The sequence below is a fragment of the Scyliorhinus torazame genome, chromosome 8, assembly GCF_047496885.1.
Source record: "Scyliorhinus torazame isolate Kashiwa2021f chromosome 8, sScyTor2.1, whole genome shotgun sequence".
Classification (NCBI taxonomy): domain Eukaryota; kingdom Metazoa; phylum Chordata; class Chondrichthyes; order Carcharhiniformes; family Scyliorhinidae; genus Scyliorhinus; species Scyliorhinus torazame.
Genome location: NC_092714.1, coordinates 195,848,136 through 195,868,582, shown reverse-complemented (window position 1 = coordinate 195,868,582; position 20,447 = coordinate 195,848,136). Strand labels below are relative to the sequence as shown.

Here is a 20,447-nt window from a genome sequence, read left to right as displayed (position 1 = left end):
GCGACGAGTTATGAGGAAGTGATTGAGTTGCTCCGCAAGCGGTTTGTCAAACCCGTCAATGAGGTGCACGCCCGGCATCTGCTCTCTACCTGCCGGCAGCGCTCGGGGGAATCGCTCGACGAGTTTGTTGAGAAACTCACCGCGCTGGCCAGGGACTGTGACCATCAGGATGTGACGGGGGAAGTCCATATGAACCTGCACATCAGAGATTCTTTCGTGTCCAGCATCCGCTCGACCTACATCCGGCAGCGACTGCTCGAAAACGGGGCAAAAGACCTCCAGGAGACGCTAACGCTCGCCTCCTCACTGGAGGTGGCCCGACATAACTTGGGTACGTACCCCGCGGACTCTGCTAGCCCCCCCCCGGACTTCCTCAGACTCACCCGTATTACAGGCCTGTGCCACGCGGCGACCCGCTCACCATGGGGGCACACCTTGCTACTTCTGCGGGCAGGGCCAGCACCCACGTCCACGCTGCCCAGCCCGCTCCGCGATCTGCAGCGACTGCGGGAAGAAAGGGCACTTTGCGAGGGTCTGCCTGGCCAGACCCAGGGGCCAGAAAAACAAGGAACAGCCGGCCCGAAAATCAGGCTCTCAGGCCCGCAGGCCTCGCAATGCTGCTGCGCACCGACCCGACACGCCCTCTTCTGACGCGTCATCAGCCTCGTGCGAATCATGGGAGCGGCCATCTGGTCGGCGGCCATCTTCTCGACCCGACACGTGCGACCAACGGCAGCGGCCATTTTACGACTCCGACTACCCACGACTGGGTGCGATCACCCTCGATCAAACTCGGCCAAAACACCTGCAGAACTCCATGATGCAGGTCCAGGTCAACGGGCACGACACTGCATGCCTCTTCGACTCCGGGAGCACGGAGAGCTTTATCCACCCTGAAACGGTAAGGCGCTGCTCCCTACACACCCATCCCACATCCCAAACCATAGCCCTCGCATCTGGGTCCCAGTCGGTACAAATCATGGGGTACTGTATTGCGGATCTCTCGATCCAGGGTGCCAAATACACCCGTTTCAAATTTTATATCCTCCCTCACCTCTGTGCCCCCCTGCTGCTTGGACTGGATTTCCAGTGCAGCCACCGAAGCCTGACACTGAAGTTCGGCGGACCCTTGGCCCCCCTCACGGTGTGCTGCCTTGCGACACTGAAAGTCGCACCCCCCTCGCTATTCGCTAACCTCACTCCCGACTGTAAGCCCGTCGCCACCAGGAGCCGGCGCTACAGTGCCCAAGATATGGCTGTTATCAAGTCAGAGGTCCAGCGTTTACTGGGAGAGGGGGTCATCGAGGCTAGCAACAGCCCTTGGAGAGCGCAAGTGGTGGTAGTCCGGTCCGGGGAGAAGAAACGGATGGTTGTGGATTATAGCCAGACCATAAACCGATTCACGCAGCTTGATGCGTACCCCCTTCCTCGCATCGCGGAAATGGTAAATCGGATCGCCCAATACCGAGTCTTTTCCACGGTCGACCTCAAATCTGCCTACCACCAGCTCCCCATCCGACCAAAAGACCGCCCCGATACTGCCTTCGAAGCAGCCGGCCGGCTCTTCCACTTCCTCAGGGTCCCCTTTGGTGTCACAAATGGGGTCTCCGTCTTTCAAAGGGCGATGGACCAAATGGTGGACTAGTACGGTTTGCGGGCTACATACCCGTACTTGGACAATGTCACCATCTGCGGCCATGATCAGCAGGACCATGACGCTAACCTCAAAGTTCCTCCAGACCGCCCGAGCCCTTAACCTGACCTATAACGAGGGCAAATGCGTTTTCCACACCACCCGGCTGGCCATCCTCGGCTATGTCGTGGAAGACGGGGTCCTAGGTCCCGACCCCGACCGCATGCGCCCCCTTAAGGAACTCCCTCTCCCCCGCAGCCTCAAGGCCCTCAAACGGTGCTTGGGGCTTTTCTCCTATTACACCCAGTGGGTCCCCAAGTATGCGGACAAAGCCCGCCCACTCCTAAAGACCACCACTTTTCCCCTCTCGGCTGAGGCTCAATCGGCCTTCAACCGCATCAAGGCCGACATCATCAACGCTGCCATGCACGCGGTGGACGAAACCATCCCTTTCCAGGTAGAGAGCGATGCATCAGACATCGCCCTGGCTGCTACCCTCAATCAAGGAGGCAGACCAGTAGCGTTCTTCTCCCGAACCCTCACCGCCTCCGAGATTCGACACTCTGCAGTCGAGAAGGAGGCACAAGCCATTGTGCAGGCTGTGCGGCACTGGAGGCACTACCGAGGTAGGAGGTTTACCCTCGTCACCGACCAACGGTCGGTCGCCTATATGTTCGATAACACGCAACGGGGCAAAATAAAAAATGATAAAATTTTGAGGTGGAGGATCGAACTCTCCACCTACTCGTACGATATCAAGTATCGTCCAGGGGAGCTCAACGAGCCCCCAGATGCCCTGTCCCGCGGCACATGCGCCAACGCGCAGGAGGACCGCCTGCAAGCCATCCACAATGACCTCTGCCACCCGGGGGTTACCCGGCTCGTCCATTTCATCAAGTCCCGCAACCTACCTTACTCAACCAAGGAGGTCAAGGCCATGGTCAGGGCCTGCCAGGTCTGTGCGGAGTGCAAACCGCACTTCTATCGGCCAGACAAGGTTCGGCTCGTGAAGGCCTCGGGCCCCTTTAAGCGACTGAGCGTGGACTTCAAGGGGCCCCTCCCGTCCACCAACCGTTATGCCTATTTCCTCACCGTGATCGATGAGTTCTCCCGTTTCCCATTCGCCATTCCCTGCACCGACATGACCTCAGCCACGGTGATTAAGGCACTGCACAGCATCTTCACCCTGTTCGGTTTCCCTGCTTATATCCACAGCGACCGGGGTACATTGTTCATGAGCGATGAACTGCGTCAGTACCTGCTCAGCAAAGGCATCGCCTCTAGCAGAACGACCAGCTATAACCCACGGGGAAACGGGCAGGTGGAGAGGGTGAACGCGACCGTGTGGAAGGCTGTCCTTCTGGCCCTGCGGTCGAGAAATCTCCCAACCACCCGCTGGCAGGAGGTCCTACCCGATGCCCTACACTCCATTAGGTCACTCCTCTGCACGGCCACAAATGAGACCCCTCATGAGCGATTGTTTCTTTTCCCAGGAAGTCTACCTCCGGGGTCTCGCTTCCACCTTGGCTGACGACTCCGGGACCTGTTTTTCTCCGGAGGCACGCGAGGAGCCATAAAACGGACCCCCTAGTTGAAAAGGTCCGACTGCTCCACGCCAACCCCAGTTACGCTTACGTGGAGTACTCCGACAGCAGGCAAGATACGGTTTCCCTCCGGGATCTGGCGCCCGCTGGATCCTCCACCACAGACGCCCCTTCCCGCGCCGCTCCCGTGCAGGACCCGTCGTCCCCTACAACACACCCTCTTCCGGCCCTATCCCCCGTTGGTGAGCTCCTACCGTGCGCCCCCCCCTTGCGCCCCCCCTTTACACACTCCGCCGGCGCCGGCTCCGCTACCCCCGGCCCTGCCTAGTTCCTCTGCCCCGACCCGGACCGAAGCTCCGACCGCTGTGCTCCCGGATGTGCCCTCAACCGGGACGTCCGTGCCCGCCGCACCACTGCCCGAACTGAGGAGATCGAGGAGGACGATCCGGCCGCCGAGACGGATGGACCTATGATGGCACTTCACCCCCGCCGGACTCCTTTTTAAACAGGGGGTGAATGTGATGAACGGTTACTGCCTTATCATCATGTAAGGTGATGTCCCCTTTAAGACCAGGCTTGGAACCCTGGGGACTCCGCCTCTGGCTCCGCCCATCTGGGAGCCATACATAAAGCCTGCCTCATGGTCTGTATAGCAGTCAGCTCTCGTCCAAATCTGTAGCATAGTTATTAGCCTAATAAAGCCTTCTTTACAGTTTAATCTCTAAGCATCATTATTGAGGGTACCTCACTTGGCATCTTTTACCATTCCTGGATGTGGCATCCAGTTTGCTGTTGGCTCTGCCAGATCGTCCAACTGCATCGATGAGGCAGTTGAAGTCACTGCCCAGAACGACCAGCCTGGAAGTGGCCAGCAGCAGTGGGAGCTTCTGAAGGACTGCCAGCGCTCACTCTTTATAACCAGGGCTTACAACTTAATCAGTCTGAGGGCAGCTTTGTATGTGATGTCTGCTACGAGGAGGCGTGTGCCTACCACCTCAACTTCAGTGATGGTGAAGTTGCCACCCTGCAGCAGAATACCCAGATGAACGGCAATAATTTCCTCCTGATCGTAGGACCACTAGCTCGACCAGAGTGTGTAGCTGCTGAAGTGCGGTATCCCACGCTCCTGCAGGATCAGCAGGTCCGGTTTATAGTTGGCCAGGTAAGCAAAGTTGGTCACACATCGCAAAGTAACTTTAATGTGTGCTTCGCACATTAATAGACACAATTTGTAAACCCATTTTAAAAAGTAGATCTACCAGTCACAATCCAGAGTCTATTCAGTTGCAGGCTCAGGTTGCTGGATGTGTCCCTGTATACCTGTGTTGTTCACAAACTGTTTAGGAGTTGCAGAGCTGAGAAATCAGTGCTCGTCTGCTTCAGGCCGTGACATTGCGGGGGGTTTGGGGTGGGATTTGTACCCATAGTGTTCTGCAGGACACTCAGTAGGTGTCGGGACTGCAGGCTAAGCTTCCCTGGGCGTATCATTACCTTCATCTGTGACATACCGCTTTGGTGCTTAGTGTTTTTTGAACTCGTGTCCAAGGGCCACTCGGGAACTGTTCTGTGAAATTGAACATCAGCGTCTCCAGTGATCCTTTTCTTTTGCCTTCTGTCAATCTGGGAGCTGTTGTCACCCTCTGATTGCTATATGTGAATATAAATGTACTGACAGCCCAACACCTCTTGGGTGTATTTGCGATGCACGCTTGACTACTTTCTAGTGCCATTTTTGTTTATGGAATAAATCTGTGTTGTTCCATCGCCCCAGGCTGCTGGCTTGTTTCTGAATAGATGACTAATCTCCGTCCATTGTGTTCACCCAGTCTAATAAGAAATGGTTCAGCATATCATTTATCTCCCAGGAGTTGCATATGACCTTATGCTCTCAAATTTTTCATTAAAGATTTGGGTTTACTTTTATTTTTGATTAGCAGGCAGTTTGATCGCCTGTTTTATTTGTATTCCTGTACTACAGGAGAGCAGCATGCCTTATCCAAATGACCTTTTTCGAGACTGATTCCAGGCAGGGCAGTTTGCTTTTACCAGAGCTGTGTTGCTGGGAGCCAAGATGGTGAATGATATGTGATACACCTACAAATGACCTGATGGTGGTGGCATTGTTAGTCAGGAGTGTCTTTGGCTCAGCCCTGTGCCTTTTCTGTGGCTCTGCTCTAACTACGGCAATCAGTGGGTTTGCCCTCCTTTCTTTTGGTATCTATAGTGTAATGCTCAGAGTCGCCAGGTATCGAATGATACCACCACAAGGTTCAACCGGCTATCGATCAAAAAGCCAAACACCAATTAGTTAGTTCAAGGTCAAGGGTACTTTATTTACACACAATTAGTCATGCAACATAAACACTACTAGTTAACTACACCTATCGACTAAGACAACCTGTACTTAACTTCAGGCACCTGGCTTAGGTCAGAGGAACAGTGGCCACTGTTCGATTCTGGATCTATCGAGTCTGTAGAAGTAACTGCTGCTCAGCTAGGCTCATCCGTCTGGTAGCGGGCGTTGAACGTGGACTTGCTTCTGGTGGTGCTACGATTGGAGATGGTTGTAGCCGGGGTGCCAGGTCCAAAAGAGGCCGAACGCATGGCGGACTCTTATGCTTGGGGGTTTTCGTGCTCTTTTGGGCGGTCCTTCACTTTGGACCCCACGAATTGGGTGATCCCCAATCACTGTGTTCGATTTCTAACCAATAAATGGGCGGGTGCCTGGATGGCTGGGCGTGTCCCTAGCGGTCACTAACCCTGTTGTTTACGCTTCCCCTGAACAGGGAGTGGCGCCGAAATGTCTGGGACTGTACCGGTCGCTCAAGTACCAGTCCTTTGTCTTGGTGGAGATGGGCCATCAAATGCTAATTGGCCCATCAAAATGCTAATTGGTCGGAGTTTCGATACCGTCTGGACTCCTCGCTTGCAAATATACATTTCAGGCTCTGAGCCTGCCTGAATCTTGCTTTGTCCATTTTACCCGCTAGGCTTTGCGAGCTTCTCTGTCCCTAGTTGTAAGTGGCCATCCCAGATGGCTACAGCTGTGGTGTTCTTTGTGTTGCTAATTTTAGGATGGTTGGCATGGTCAGAAAGACCACAGATAGCTTTAAATTGAACAAAGCTATAAACTTATTAAAACTTCTTATTTCAATTCGACACTTGCTCCTAAATAGAACATATAGAACATAGAACATACAGTGCAGGAGGAGGCCATTCGACCCATCGAGTCTGCACCGACTCACTTAAGCCCTCACCTTCCACCCTATCCCTGTAACCCAATAACCCCTCCTAACATTCTTTGGTCACGAAGGGCAATTTAGCATGGCCAATCCACCTAACCTGCACGTCTTTGGACTGTGGGAGGAAACCGGCGCAAAAATACACAATCTACACTCATCTACTCCTAATCGCTACATTATTACATTAACTATGATCTGCTCTCACTCGCACTATCTTTCCTTCAGTCTATTCTCTAGCTTTCTCTTAACCTCTCACCCACAATGCTTAGCATCAATGTATTTTATACTTGTACATCTAGCTCCCTTTAGTGGTTGATTTAGACATTACATTAACCCTTGCAGTTCTTAGAATTATGATAATGTCACATCAGCGATTACAACTACCTAGCTTTCAGCGATATATTTTCTCTGTAAAAGCGTGTATTGGTGGAGTGAAACCTGCTCCTTTTGACCTTGCCTTGTGCTTCTTCATTTTCTGCTGGCGATTTGGTGCCTCTTTAAAAAGTAGTATTTTGAATCGTTTGGGGCATTTTATTGTGTTGAAGCTGCTACATAAATGTATGTCAGTCAGAAAGTCAATTTTTATGAAAAATATTTTTTAAATGATTCAAAGTGATCATTTTATATATAAAAAAAGACGAGCTGCAGGACCTTTCAATGTTGTTTATTTTGTGCTTTATCAGGTTGCAAGATTTTCTTTCCCCTGTTGCAAGGTTCTGTAATTATTTTGATCGTGGTGGTGGGGAAAAGTTTCAAATATGTACACATCTTCCCACCAGCTGTCCTGTACTGGAAATATCGGAAACTCTTAATTGCTTCCTCCGTTCTCTCTGCCTGAAGGCAGGTTCGACCCGCGATTTGTCCCATGGGGAGTGTAGGTGAGGCAGATTCCGAATCCACTCCGGCTGGACTATGGATCGAACCCCGTGCTGTTGGCACCAATCTGATCCACACCAGCCATCTGAGCTGACTGGCTTCCCCTGGAGTCAGAGCTACTGTGGCAACGGACACTTTGACATCTGGAGCTATGGATCGTGATGGTAGCTGCTCCTATTTTTGTTCCATCACATAGCTGACCAGAAATCTTTGCTCTTTTGGAATGATTTTCTGGTTAATACTGAATCTGTTTGGCCGCTTTATGAATGCACCCTTCCTTGGTGGTCAAGTCCTGGAGGGGCAACCTAATGCTTCTTGTCTCCGACAAGAAAACTGAAAATACTGGACAATCTCAGCAGGTCTGGCAGCATCCGTGGAGAGAGAAGGGAGCAAACGTTTCGAGTCTGGGTGACACTTTGTCAAAACTCATCCAGACTCAAAATGTTAGCTCCCTTTTCTCTCTACAGATGGTGTCCAGTTTTTCTGTTTTTGTTTCAGATTCCAGCATCCGCAGTAATTTGCTTTTAGCTTCTGTCTCCGAGACGGGGATGCTATCCACTGCAGCACAAGACCTCCCCCTCCTGGCCTACCTACAATTTTAAAAAAATACAGCCAAGGATTGGGCGACTTCAGCAACTTTAAAAAAAAATAGATTGAAATGTGAATCCTGTCTCCTGAGGATTAGGCTGTTCATACAGGATATCTTATGTACTGGCTCAAATGGGTGAGTTTCCATAGAATTCCCACAGTGCAGAAGGAGACCATTCGGCCCATAGAGTCTGCACCGACCGTCTGAAAGAGCACCCTGCACCCCCTTTCCCCCCCCCCCCTCCCATCCCCGAAACCCCACCTAATCTGTACATCTTTGGACTGAGGGAGGAAACCCATGCAGACATGGGGAGAATGTGCAAACTCCACACAGACACCCAAGGCTGAATTGAACCAGTTCCCTGGCGCCGTGAGGCAGCAGTGCACTGTGCCGTTTTATCAACCAATGGATAATCGCTCCCTCAGTTCACCCCATCCAGTGGAAAAACAAGCACAAGTGTTCTGGTTGGAGGCAGTAATTGCCATTAACACGCTTGCTGTCTAGTTTACTATCTGGAGCCAGGCTGTAATGGTGTCGTGCACTCTCATTCCATAGCAGGCCAGCCCATATTTACAAACCGAAATGACAGGACAGAACCTCGGGCAAGTCGAGAAGAATCACCTTGCCTGAAACTTTCTGATTCTCCCCTCTCTCTGGAGCTGCAGACTGACGTGCAGGTTTCCAGCATTCATTGCTTTTGTTTCCGATGCCCTCTTGTGGTTGCATTCACTTCAGCCAAGTGGCAAACTAGAGTACTGCAGTTTGTTGTGGTATATGGATCTGTCTGAAGACTAGTATTCCACTATTTTGCTGTGATCCATTTTAAGATTTAATTCTTGATGGTTGGCCAGCATTACACTCCTGAGGGAGTGCTCAATGTCAGAGGGGCAGCATTGAGGGAGTGCAGCACTGTCAGAGGGGCAGCATTGAGGGAGTGCAGCACTGTCAGAGGGGCAGCATTGAGGGAGTGCAACACTGTCAGAGGGGCAGCATTGAGGGAGGCCCAATCTGTTCTTTTCAGGCGGACATAAAAGGCGGGATTCTCCATTGGCTGACACCAATATCTGAACGGTGATTGGGTGGAGAATAGGTTCCGATGCCAAAATTGCAACAGGCGCTGATATGCCGCCAAATCAAAATTCTCCATCACTTCGACAGCGGCGTCAATGCGTACTGGAACGCACGTACAGTAAACATTGTTTGCATATCATTAGCGGGCCTGACCTGGTATTCTCTGGGGCCTCCGCGATTCTCCTCCACCAATGGGCCGAGTTCCCGACGGCGCGGTTCACTTGTGCTTGTGAAACCGGCGTCCTGGCTTTTGAGGGAGTAGGCAGGACACAGAGGAGCGACTGTGGGCTGCTATGCTGGACACCGGGCCGGGGGGGGGTGGGGGATGTTACAGGAGAATTGGAGGTGGCCTGCTGTGATTCCTGCCCTGCAACCTGGGTCCCCTTTGGCGAGCGTCTGCTGGGACGACCCAGCTGCTCGGATGTCCCGGGTGCTGTGGTGCTGCCCTGTTCTGCCCGCTGCCCAGCAGATATGCCAGGGAAAGGGGGGGGGTCCGAGGTGCTGCGGTGTTACAGCACCTCCCCTGTGGGAGTCACCGGCCCCGTCACCACCTTCAATCTCGGGGTGCCCAATGACCCCTAGGCTACTCCATGGGCTGGAGGAGCGAACAGAGGTAACCCCTGAGGCTTCCCCACCACCAGTCCTGGAGGCCCGCTCTGATCTCGACCTGGGTCCGGACGCTCATGGCCATGAAGCACAGGGAGTGGACCATCACCGCCTGGGACTGCGCCTCATCACGCTGCGACTGTGCCACCACCTTCTGGGTTTGTGTCACATCAGCTAGTGACTGCGCCATCTCCCTCTGGGACTGGGCCACCTTCCTCCGTATCTGTGCCACGTTGGCCAGTGCCTGAGCAATGCTGCTGACATTCCCAGCCATAGCCTGCTGTGACTGAATCACGCTCAGGAACGCCACTGCGATGTCCAAGTGGCTCTCGCACATGGTCGCTTGTGAGTTGACAACCCTGTCCTGGGTCTCGGCCATTGCCTGCACAGAATACCCAAGGCCTTGGACATGCCGAAACCGTTGCCCCCAATGCCTCCACCGCAGATGCCACGCATGCAGTGCTGGCCTGGGTGGCACGCATTGTCAGCACCACCTCCTGCTTGTGCTCATGGTTGGACTCTTTCAACTGCACCTGCAGGTACTGGATGCTCGCCGGCAACCCCTCATATAGTCTCTGGCTCTGCGACTACAATGCCCACTCAATAAGACTGTCCGTTCTAGAAGCCCAAAACCCATCTGGATGGCATCTGGTTCCTGGGGTCGGCCTGCCCTCCGACCATCCGCCCCCTCGGGTGTTCCCACCTCTACCTGCTGTACCAGATCAGCTGTGTGGTGCGCACCAGAGAGTGTCCCAGGAGCCTCTTCGTAAAGTGCCCAACCGAGGATAGTATCTTATGGTGGAGGGTGTTGGAGACAGCTGTGACGGGAAATCAGTGTCATCCTGTGACCCGAGCTCCGGGGTCTCCTGAGCCTCGGGCGGAAGGCTTGTGTCCGTGCTGCTCACGTCGCTGCACGGCTCACGGTGGGGTAGGGGAAGGAAGAGAGCACCGGCTGTGGCAATGGTTGGGGGTAGAGAACGCCAGATGGGCCTGCACCATCACCAGCAGGTCTTGCAGGACATAAGATAAGACACATGATTAGACCATGGGACGGGACGGGACGGGATGGGATGGGAAGGGGGGGGGGGGGGGGGAGGGAGGAGAGGAGTGTGTGGGTGAGGATGGTTTGGGGATGGGGGTGGTGTGGGGGTGAGGGTGGTGTAGGGGTGGGGGTGATGTGGGGGGAGGGGCGTTGATGCACATGGCATGGGGAACCACAGGCTCTCACTTCTTCGCCCGTGGCTGAACTCCACCTCAGCAACCTCCCTTTCCTCTGGGCTGCCAACCATGTCCAGGGCCCTCTGCTCTGCCACAGTGAGGGGCTGCAGATCTGGCGGTCCCCCTGCTGTCTTCTCCTGTATCCGGCGATTGTGCATGGCCTTCTCCTGGGGTGGGGGGTGGAAACAGAAAACGATAGTGTTAGACAGTCCGACCCATGTAGCCCAGGGGGTCAGTAGTTGGTGGCCTCAGTGGATCGGGCACCTGGCCATGGCAGCCGGTATGGATGCCGACATGTGGTGCAGGTTGGCGGTTCGGCTGTCTTCCGGGTGAGGGGGTTACGAGTGTGTGGGACGGGGGTTAGTGCCTGAAGCACAGTGCTGTCTACTCACCCTGGCTGCCCTAAGGAGGTTGTGCAGTTTTTTCAGCACTGCTGGTCGGTCCAGGCTACATTGCCCACGGTGCTGACCACCTGCGCCCAGACACAAAAGATGGCGGCTGGCATCCTCCTCACCGGGCTGGGTTACAGGGTCATCCTCTCCTCCACAGCGTCCAGGAGAGTCTCCAGCTCTGCGTCCACAAAACATGGGTCCGCGCGTCTTACCGGCATCTTGGTGGCTGGGATGGTGTGTGTGTGGGGAGTGCAGTGTGTATATGCGGCTGCAACTTGTCAGCCTCCTGAGTGTCAATCGCGAAACCGCAAGTCCGGCACTGTTTCTCATTGGAGTCGAGGTTGTGTTCCACGTGGCGCCGGTGTTAGCCCCTTAACAGTAGTAGAATCGATCCAGATGCGGAGCCAGTTTTGCTGTCGTGAAAGTCTACGAATTCTGCATTGACATCAACACTTCATCTCAGAAATGGAGAAGGATCTCAGACAATATCTCACAGAGGCAAAAACCGAAACTGCCGGGCAATCCCCAGCAAGTCCGACAGCATCTGTGGAGAGAGAATTGTGCCAACGCCTCGAGTCTGGATGACTCTTTGTCTAGGTATGGGAAAGTTATCCCTGGTATCCTGGCCAATATTTATCCCTCAATCAACATCAGAAAAAAGATTTAATTTATCTAGTCGTCATCATTTTGTTGTTTGTTGGAATTTACAGAATGCAAATTAGCTGCTGCTTGTTATAAATGAGACAACCCCTCAAAAAAAAACTTAATTGGCTATCAAGTTCTTTGGGACATCTACTGGCCACGAGTAGATATAAATGCTAGTCTTTTTTCATTTTTTTTAAAGATAAAGAGTTTATGACATCTCTCTCTATGTTCTCTCTGTCCCCTCTTTCCTTGAAACAACTTAACTTTCTTATATGACCACCCTTTGAATGTTTACATGTGAATTTTATAAGTTGTGGTCCGTTTGTTTATTTTGCTTTGAGCTCCGTCAATAACCTTCATCCTTACTGTGCCTCCTCAGAGTGCGAGCGGAGATGGAAAGACTGAGAAAGAAGCCAGAAGATTTGACAATAGTGATGGCAGGAAACTCAGCAAGTCCCAGCAGCTGAAGCAAGTCTTCAAAGAATACGGAGCTGTGGGGGTTGTGTTTCACACAGGAATATCACTGACCTCACTTGGAATGTTTTATCTGGCAGTTTCAAGGTGAATCTTGCGAAGGACACGTTTTTAAATGGGTTGAGTACTGGAAATGCCCAATACGACTATAAAATGTGTTATTGTTTTCCACCTCTTTCCACCCACCACCAATTTTCTCCCTTTTCTATCTATTCCTGAAGGCTCCGATTTTCCGTAAGGCAGTTGTATTGGTATTGGATGCAAAGAAATACCATTGCTAAAGTTACCACTCTTCATGTACAAGCTATTTAAATCTGGAAAGCATCACAGCTGAGCCTGATCCTCTACTCCCCTATTACCAAGTGACAGGAGACATTAGATAGTACTCCGGAAACTTCTATTACATTCCCCAGTGGAGTTTAGCGAGCTTAACATGGGTGATATTGTAATAAAAATCTTTATTATCACAAGTGGGCTTAATGAAGTTACTGTGAAAAGACCCTAGTCGCCATACTTCGGCACCTGTTCGGGTACACTGAGGGAGAATTCAGAATGTCCAAATTACCTAATTTAATGTTCAAAATACCTGAGTGGGCAGCATGGTAGCACAGTGGGTAGCACTGTTGCTTCACAGCTCCAGGGTCCCAGGTTCGATTCCCGGCTTGGTTCACTGTCTGTGCGGAGTCTGCACGTTCTCCTCGTGTGTGTGCGTGGGTTTCTTCCGGGTGCTCCGGTTTCTTCCCACAGTCCAAAGATGTGCAGGTTAGGTGGATTGGCCATGCCAAATTGCCCTAAAATGTCCAAAAAGATTGGGTGAGGTTACTGGGTTACGGGGATAACGTGGAGGGTGCTCTTTCCAAGGGCAGGTGCAGACTTGATGGGCCGAATGGCGTCCATCACTGTAAATTCAATGATTCTAACAGCACGTTTTTGGGACTTGTGGGAGGAAACCCATTCAGTCATGGGGAGAACGTGCCGACTCCGCACAGACAGTGACCCAAACCGGGTATCGAACCTGGGACCCTGGAGCGGTGAAGCAACAGTGCTACCCACTGTGTATCAATATCTCCATCTGTTTCAAACATGAACACAAAAAAAAAGCCAGTAACCATTGGACCGTTACCTTCACGAGCAGATGCAGTCGCAAACCCCAACTCAACAAGATATCTTCAGCCTGCACTTCTGCAGGGCTTCACATGTCCATGACTTTGAGTCTCTCCAGTCTGTTACTGTAGTAGTATTCAAAGGACAGCTCCGCAACATCTATCAGTGGAAGCGCTTTTGCAGGAACAGTGGTCGAACTCCTTCATGTATCAGAGAATCTGTTGAAATTTCAAATAAGCCCATGACTGTCCTGGACTGACATTTCAATGCATTGGGGAGGGACTCATTATTGTCAAAATATGTTCTTTACGTGAGAATTTAAACTGAGCCCCCAGTCTGTCTGGTGTACAGGAAAGTTCACATGTCACTATTTGAAGACGAGGAAGTCCTCCCAGAAGCATCATCACCAAAAGCAGTGATTTAACAAATTATTCAACTGATTTATAGTGCTTGTGGTACTGTGTGGTGCAAGCTAGCTGCTGGGTGTGCCTACATAATACCGACTTCAAAAGCAATTCATAGATTGTGAATTACGTACAGAATTCCCTCCCAAACAGCACTATGGGCATATTTCCACCAGTTGGACTGCAGCGAGTGGAGAAGGCAAATCACCATCACCATCACCTTGGGCGGGGGCAATAAAAGCTGGTGTTATCAGCAGTGCCCATATCCCATGAGCAAATAAAGAAACAAAGAATTATGGGCAGCACGGTAGCACAGTGGTTAGCACTGTTGCTTCACTGCGCCAGGGACCGGGGTTCGATTCCTGCTTGGGTCACTGACTGTGCGGAGTCTGTATGTTCTCCCCATGCCTGCGTGGGTTTCCTCCGGGTGCTCTGGTTTCCTCCCACAAGTCCCGAAAGATGTGCTTGTTGGGTGAATTGGACATTTTGAATTCTCCCTCCGTGTACCCGAGCAGGCGTGGGGGTGTGGCGACTAGGGGATTTTCACAGTAACGTCATTGCAGTGTTAATGTAAGCCTACTTGTGACACTAAAAGATTATTATTATTATTATTATTATTACAGAAACAGGCCATTTGGCCTCCTTCCATCCTTCCTCTTTGAACTAGATCAGCATAAACATAAAAAGGCTCTGTATAAATGTAAATACAAGATGTCTTTCAAAGTATTAGTGCTCCATCATTGATTTCTCTTCCTGCATTGAAACACACCAAGGTTCTGCATGTTTTATTGCAGACAACTGCTGCAAAAGTCTACTCCGTATTGAGAGGGTTAACTTGAATTTTCAGTCTGTGGCTTCAAGAATGTCAGGAATGCAAACATTTTTATTCTCCAATCTTTTTTTAAAGCTATTATTTTTTTTATTTGGACTTTTCTTCCTGTTGACTTTTCTTTGTGCTCTTTCTGAGCAGACACCCAAGAATGTTGTGTACATTTTCAGAGGGGTGGGACAATAAATGTCTCTTTTCCCAACCCTCTCCAGATAATGATGCATTTTTTCCTTGGTCAAGCTGCTTGAGTAGTCTCTTCCTCGGCCTATGTGCATTCTGGATCTGACCGTTCCATTCTTTTCAAAACAGCTAATTAATCACATTCGGTATCACTTGTTTTACCATTGTGGCACCTGCCTCTGGAAGGTGTTAACATTAGTCAGTTTATACCTTCTACTAACCAATTCAGTCTGCCAAGCCAACTGAATGACCAAATCTCCCAGATACATTTTGGGCTGGATTTCAAGACAATGCAGATTTCCACAAATTCTTGCATTAGCAGGAAATCTAATTTTAATCACATGAAGGGAGGATTTATATTCTGCCTAGTGGTAATTTTTTGCTTGTAGTTAGTTTCTAAACACTTCCCAGAAGGGAACAAGGTCCCCTAGGGAGTGCGTTTAGCCACGTGTTTCCCGGCACTTGCAGTGCCGAGAAACACAAAGGGTATTCAACGCGACTTGTGTTGAATAAGGGCCTGAATGGGGAACGTGCAGCTGAGGCCGCACATAGCCGTTTTGTACAGTTCTGTCTGCTTGACAGAACTCCCCATTGTAGCGAGAGGGCGGGCGCCATTTAAAAATGGTGTCCCTATCCCCGACCCGAATTCCATATAGGGGCCCCCCCCCCCACTCGCCGCAACCCCCAATACCCACGCTGGGTAATCCCAGCCAATTGTGTACACTCAACAAATGCCAGCTTGGCAGTGCCAACCTGGGTACCTTGGCAGTTCTAGGCTGGCACCCAGGTGGCACCAGCAGTGCTAGGGAACCACCCTGCCCAAACGACATGCAGTTGGGGGCCTCCAAACTCCTGTGAGCCCTCCCATGTGTGCAGTTCTGTCTGGTCCCTGTTTGTGGGACCAGTGCTGAATGGTGTTCACCCGAGATCTCCAAGATGAAGGGGTTGAATCACAAGGCCTCGGGTATCTCAGGAATCTGCACATTAGAGTGGAGCTTACTGCCTGGTATTTGTCTAGTAAAACCTCTCTGCACTGCTTCCAACACATTTACACCATTCCTTTAATACGATGACCAATGTTGTACTCAATCTTTTTCTTGGGCAGTCCCTCCGGGTCGATCATGACTTGCTTCCACTCCGGGGAGGTGGGTTCTGCGGTGGTTGAATAGTCCGACCATGGATCCGCAGACCCTGCCACAGGTTTGGCAGGTGGTGCTTGATGAGGTGGGTTGGTGGGACACTCTGGATTCTGCGCTTTCCTTCCGCTGTTTACAATTGGCCTCCACATGCTCCACTGATGACGCTCTAGGTGATTGGCGCCTTCGTGAGTGGTTTTCCTCTAGCTTATGCATTCTAAGGCAAGTGATTCCCACATGTCAGTGGGGATGTTGGATTTATTTAGGGGAGGCTTACAGAGTGTCCTTGTAGCGTTTCCTCTGTCCTCCTGGTGATCGTTACAGAGCTCGGAGTAGAGCACTTGTTTTGGGAGTCTTGTTGGGCATGTGAGTAATGTGGCCTGCCCATCACAGCTGGTGGAGCGTGATCAGTGCCACAATACAGGGATAGTGACCTGGGAGAGGACACTTGTGTTGATAGGCTTATCCTGCCAGTGGATTTGCAGGATTTTGCAGAGGCAGCGTTGATGATATCTCCCCAAGGGTTTGAGGTCTCTGCTGTACATTGTCCATGTTTCTGATGCATACAGGAGGGTGAGGGTGAGGAGCATGGCTGCTCTGTAGACCATGAGCTTGGTGCTGGGTTTGAGGTATCGGTCTTCGAACACTCTGTTCCTCGGGCATTGGAGTCGACGTTGGATTTCATTGTCAATGTCTGCTCGCACCTCACGGCAAGCAACAATTGTGCTGAGATGGTGGCGGATAGCGTGTTGCAGAAGGTGTTAAGGATGCTTGTGTAGAAGGCTTGGTCTTCATTGAGGTCCTCGAAGCGCTCTCTCCAGCAGGCGTTGGCTGCATCTCTGTCTTTCATGAGCATCTCTCCGTTTTTGGCTCTGTGGGGTGGGTCCCTGGGTACTCGGACCGTTAATGGTTTTGAGGAAGCCGTGCACATCGTGGTCGTCAGCGAGTTGCTGAGTCTCCTGCGCTCTTTCCACTCACCATTTGTTCTTTAGGTCGCGGGTCCTTTGTTGCATCCCAGCCTTCAGTTGCATGTAGGCTTGTTTCCTCTCACTCTGGTTTTGGTGGAACTGCCAGTTCAAGAACTCCTTGCAGTCCTGGATCTCCTAATCGTTCTCGTTGAAAAAGTCTTGGTGTTACCTGGTTGATGGTCCGACCGTCTCCTCAAAGGTGCTGACTATGATGGCTTTTAAGGCGGACCACGCACTGTTGGTGTTTTGTGGTTCTGGCTCGTTGGCTGTTGCCAGGTTAGCTTTAAGGCACCAGCTGAGAGCTCTTCTTGGGTCTTTTGAGTCCAGCGACGTTGAATCTCCTGTGGCAGTTTCTTCTGCCTGTGTTGATTTGGGACCAGGGTGATGGAGATGGTAGAACGGATCAGTCGGTGGTCAGTCCAGCTGTCGTTTGTTCCGGTTGTGATGAGGGTGATGCAGACGTCTTTGCGGTCCCTTGCTTGGATGATGACATTGACTATTAGCTGCCAGTGCCTGGAGCCGGGGTGTTGCCATGAGGTCTTCTGCTTGTCCTTCTGGCGAAACAGGGTGTTTGTGATGATCAGGTCATGTTCTAAATGTTTTGACATTTTTGTCAGGAGGAGGACTCTGTTAACGTTTGTTTTCCACACGCCTTGCCTGCTTAACATGCCTTCCCGGCTCTAACATTGAAGTCGCCAAGGAGAATCGGCTTGTCTCCCTTTGGGATGCGGGGCAGCGATTGGTCACGTCTGCTTCTGAGGTTGGAGCATAAGCACTGACGGCTGTGATGTGCTGTTGCTGGGTCAGGGAGAGCCATAGGGTCATGAGTCGTTCATTCACCCTGCAGAGGGGTTAGTTGAGATGTCCAACCCGCTCTCTTTTTTTTTAACGGCGAAGCCGACCCTGTAGAGATGGCGTTCTTCTTTTGGTTTGGGTTTGCGTTTCCAGAAGAAAGTATATCTGGCATCTTGTTCTTTCAGCTGGCCATCTCCTGTGAGTCATGTCTCGCTCAGGGCAGCGATGTCAATGTTGCGGCATCAGAATTCCCGGGCTATGATGGTGGTGCAACGTCCGGTCTGTTGCCCTTGGGGTTGTCCATGAGGCACGTGACGTTCCACGTCCCGAAGTTAATTTGGGTGGGTGAGGTGGTAGATACCAGTGCGTGGATTCTTCTAAAGTGAGGTGGTCACCAACCACCACAGTCCCAGCGGAGCAAGGTCTTGGCCCAGTGGCAGGAAAATCCAAGACGTCTGGAGGCCAGGCGTTGCTGTAGAACGGGAACTAACACACACTCATCATCCTCCACTCATCTGCCTGTCAGTGATGTCACATATTTAAAGCATGGTGTCATTGCATTTTCACTCCCCCCTCATGCCTTGCAGTTTTGCCCCTGCTTACACTCCTCCCCTTGCCCCACTGCTGTTCCCCTCGCCCCTGCTGGTGCTGCTCCACTCGCCAGACCATAGAACATTGAACATAACAGCGCAGTACAGGCCCTTCGGCCCTCGATGTTGCGCCGACCTGTGAAACCACTCTAAAGCCCATCTACACTATTCCCTTATCGTCCATATGTCTATCCAATGACCATTTGAATGCCCTTAGTGTTGGCGAATCCACTACTGTTGCAGGCAGGGCATTCCACGCCCTTACTACTCTCTGAGTAAAGAACCTACCTCTGACATCTGTCTTATATCTATCTCCCCTCAATTTAAAGCTATGGTCCCTCGTGCTAGACATCACCATCCGAGGAAAAAGGCTCTCACTGTCCACACTATCCAATCCTCTGATCATCTTGTATGCCTCAATTAAGTCACCTCTTAACCTTCTTCTCTCTAACGAAAACAGCCTCAAGTCCCTCAGCCTTTCCTCCTAAGATCTTCCCTTCTTACCAGGCAACATTCTGGTAAATCTCCTCTGCACCCTTTCCAATGCTTCCACATCCTTCCTATAATGCGGCGACCAGAATTGCACGCAATACTCCAAATGCTGCCGCACCAGAGTTTTGTACAGCTGCAACATGACCTCATGGCTCCGAAATTCAATCCCTCTACCAATAAAAGCTAACACACCGTACGCCTTCTTAACAACCCTCTCAACCTGCGTGGCAACTTTCAGGGATCTATGTACATGGACACCGAGATCTCTCTGCTCATCCACACTGCCAAGAATCTTACCATTAGCCCAGTACTCTGTCTTCCTGTTATTCCTTCCAAAATGAATCACCTCACACTTTTCTGCATTAAACTCCATTTGCCACCTCTCAGCCCAGTGCTGCAGCTTATGGGCAGCACGGTAGCATTGTGGATAGCACAATTGCTTCACAGCTCCAGGGTCCCAGGTTCGATTCCGGCTTGGGTCACTGTCTGTGCGGAGTCTGCACATCCTCCCCGTGTGTGCGTGGGTTTCCTCCGGGTGCTCCGGATTCCTCCCACAGTCCAAAGACGTGCAGATTAGGTGGATTGACCATGATAAATTGCCCTTAGTGTCCAAAATTGCCCTGGGTTATGGGGATAGGGTGGAGGTGTTAACCTTGGGTAGGGTGCTCTTTCCAAGAGCCGGTGCAGACTCGATGGGCCAAATGGCCTCCTTCTGCACTGTAAAAAACTATGATCTATGACCTTATCTATGTCCCTCTGTAACTTGTAACATCCTTCCGCAGTGTCCACAACTCCACCGACTTTAGTGTCATCTGCAAATTTACTCACCCATCCTTCTACGCCCTCCTCCAGGTTATTTATAAAAATGACAAACAGCAATGGCCCCAAAACAGATCCTTGTGGTACACCACTAGTAACTGGACTCCAGTCTGAACATTTCCCATCAACCACCACCCTTTGTCTTCTTCCAGCTAGCCAATTTCTGATCCAAACTGCTAAATCACCCTGAATCCCATGCCTACGTATTTTCTGCAGTAGCCTACCGTCAGCTGCTTTCTCAGTACTGGAGACACAGGGTAAAAGAGCATGAAGAGAGCGGCAGAAACAGAGTAAGTCTCCAGGGAGCGGACTCTGAGGGCGGAGCATCGGAGAAAAACTTCAAAAGGAGCTGCACAGCGTACACTCACTGAATTGAGGCGGAGCTCCTGAGAACATCAAGATTCAGAAAAGCGAAAGTGTACACAATACTCCAGATGTGGACTCGCCGGTTCCCCATACATCTGAAGCATAACTTCCTACTTTTGTATTTGATTCCCTTCGCAATAAACAATAACATTCTATTATCTTTCCCAATTACTTGCTGTACCTGTATACTAATCTTTTGTGATGAAGCACTAATCAGTCGCGGAGATGATCATTGGCACTTCTGAGTTGCATGTTACTGCCACTTATCAGCCCAAGCCTGAATGTTCTCCAGGCCTTGTTGCATATGGACATGGACTGCTTCAGTATCTGAGGAGATGCAAATGGTGCTGAACGCTATGCAGTCATCAGCGAACATCTTTATGATGGAAGGACGATCATTGACTAAGCAGCTGAAGGTGGGATATTACCTTGAAGACCTCCTGCAGTGTTTTCATGAGGAAATGATTGGCCTAC

General features: G+C 51.1%; 1 protein-coding gene across 2 annotated transcripts in view; it reads left to right on the top strand.

Moving 5' to 3' along the window:
- The window catches only part of fam210b (family with sequence similarity 210 member B), an 89,510-nt gene that overhangs the window by 47,544 nt on the left and 21,519 nt on the right, over positions 1 to 20,447 (top strand). For both annotated transcript variants that reach the window (XM_072514681.1, XM_072514680.1), the window contains exon 2: positions 12,196 to 12,377. In XM_072514681.1, coding sequence (XP_072370782.1) covers positions 12,196 to 12,377 — 182 coding nt within the window. The remainder of the gene's footprint in view (positions 1 to 12,195; positions 12,378 to 20,447) is intronic.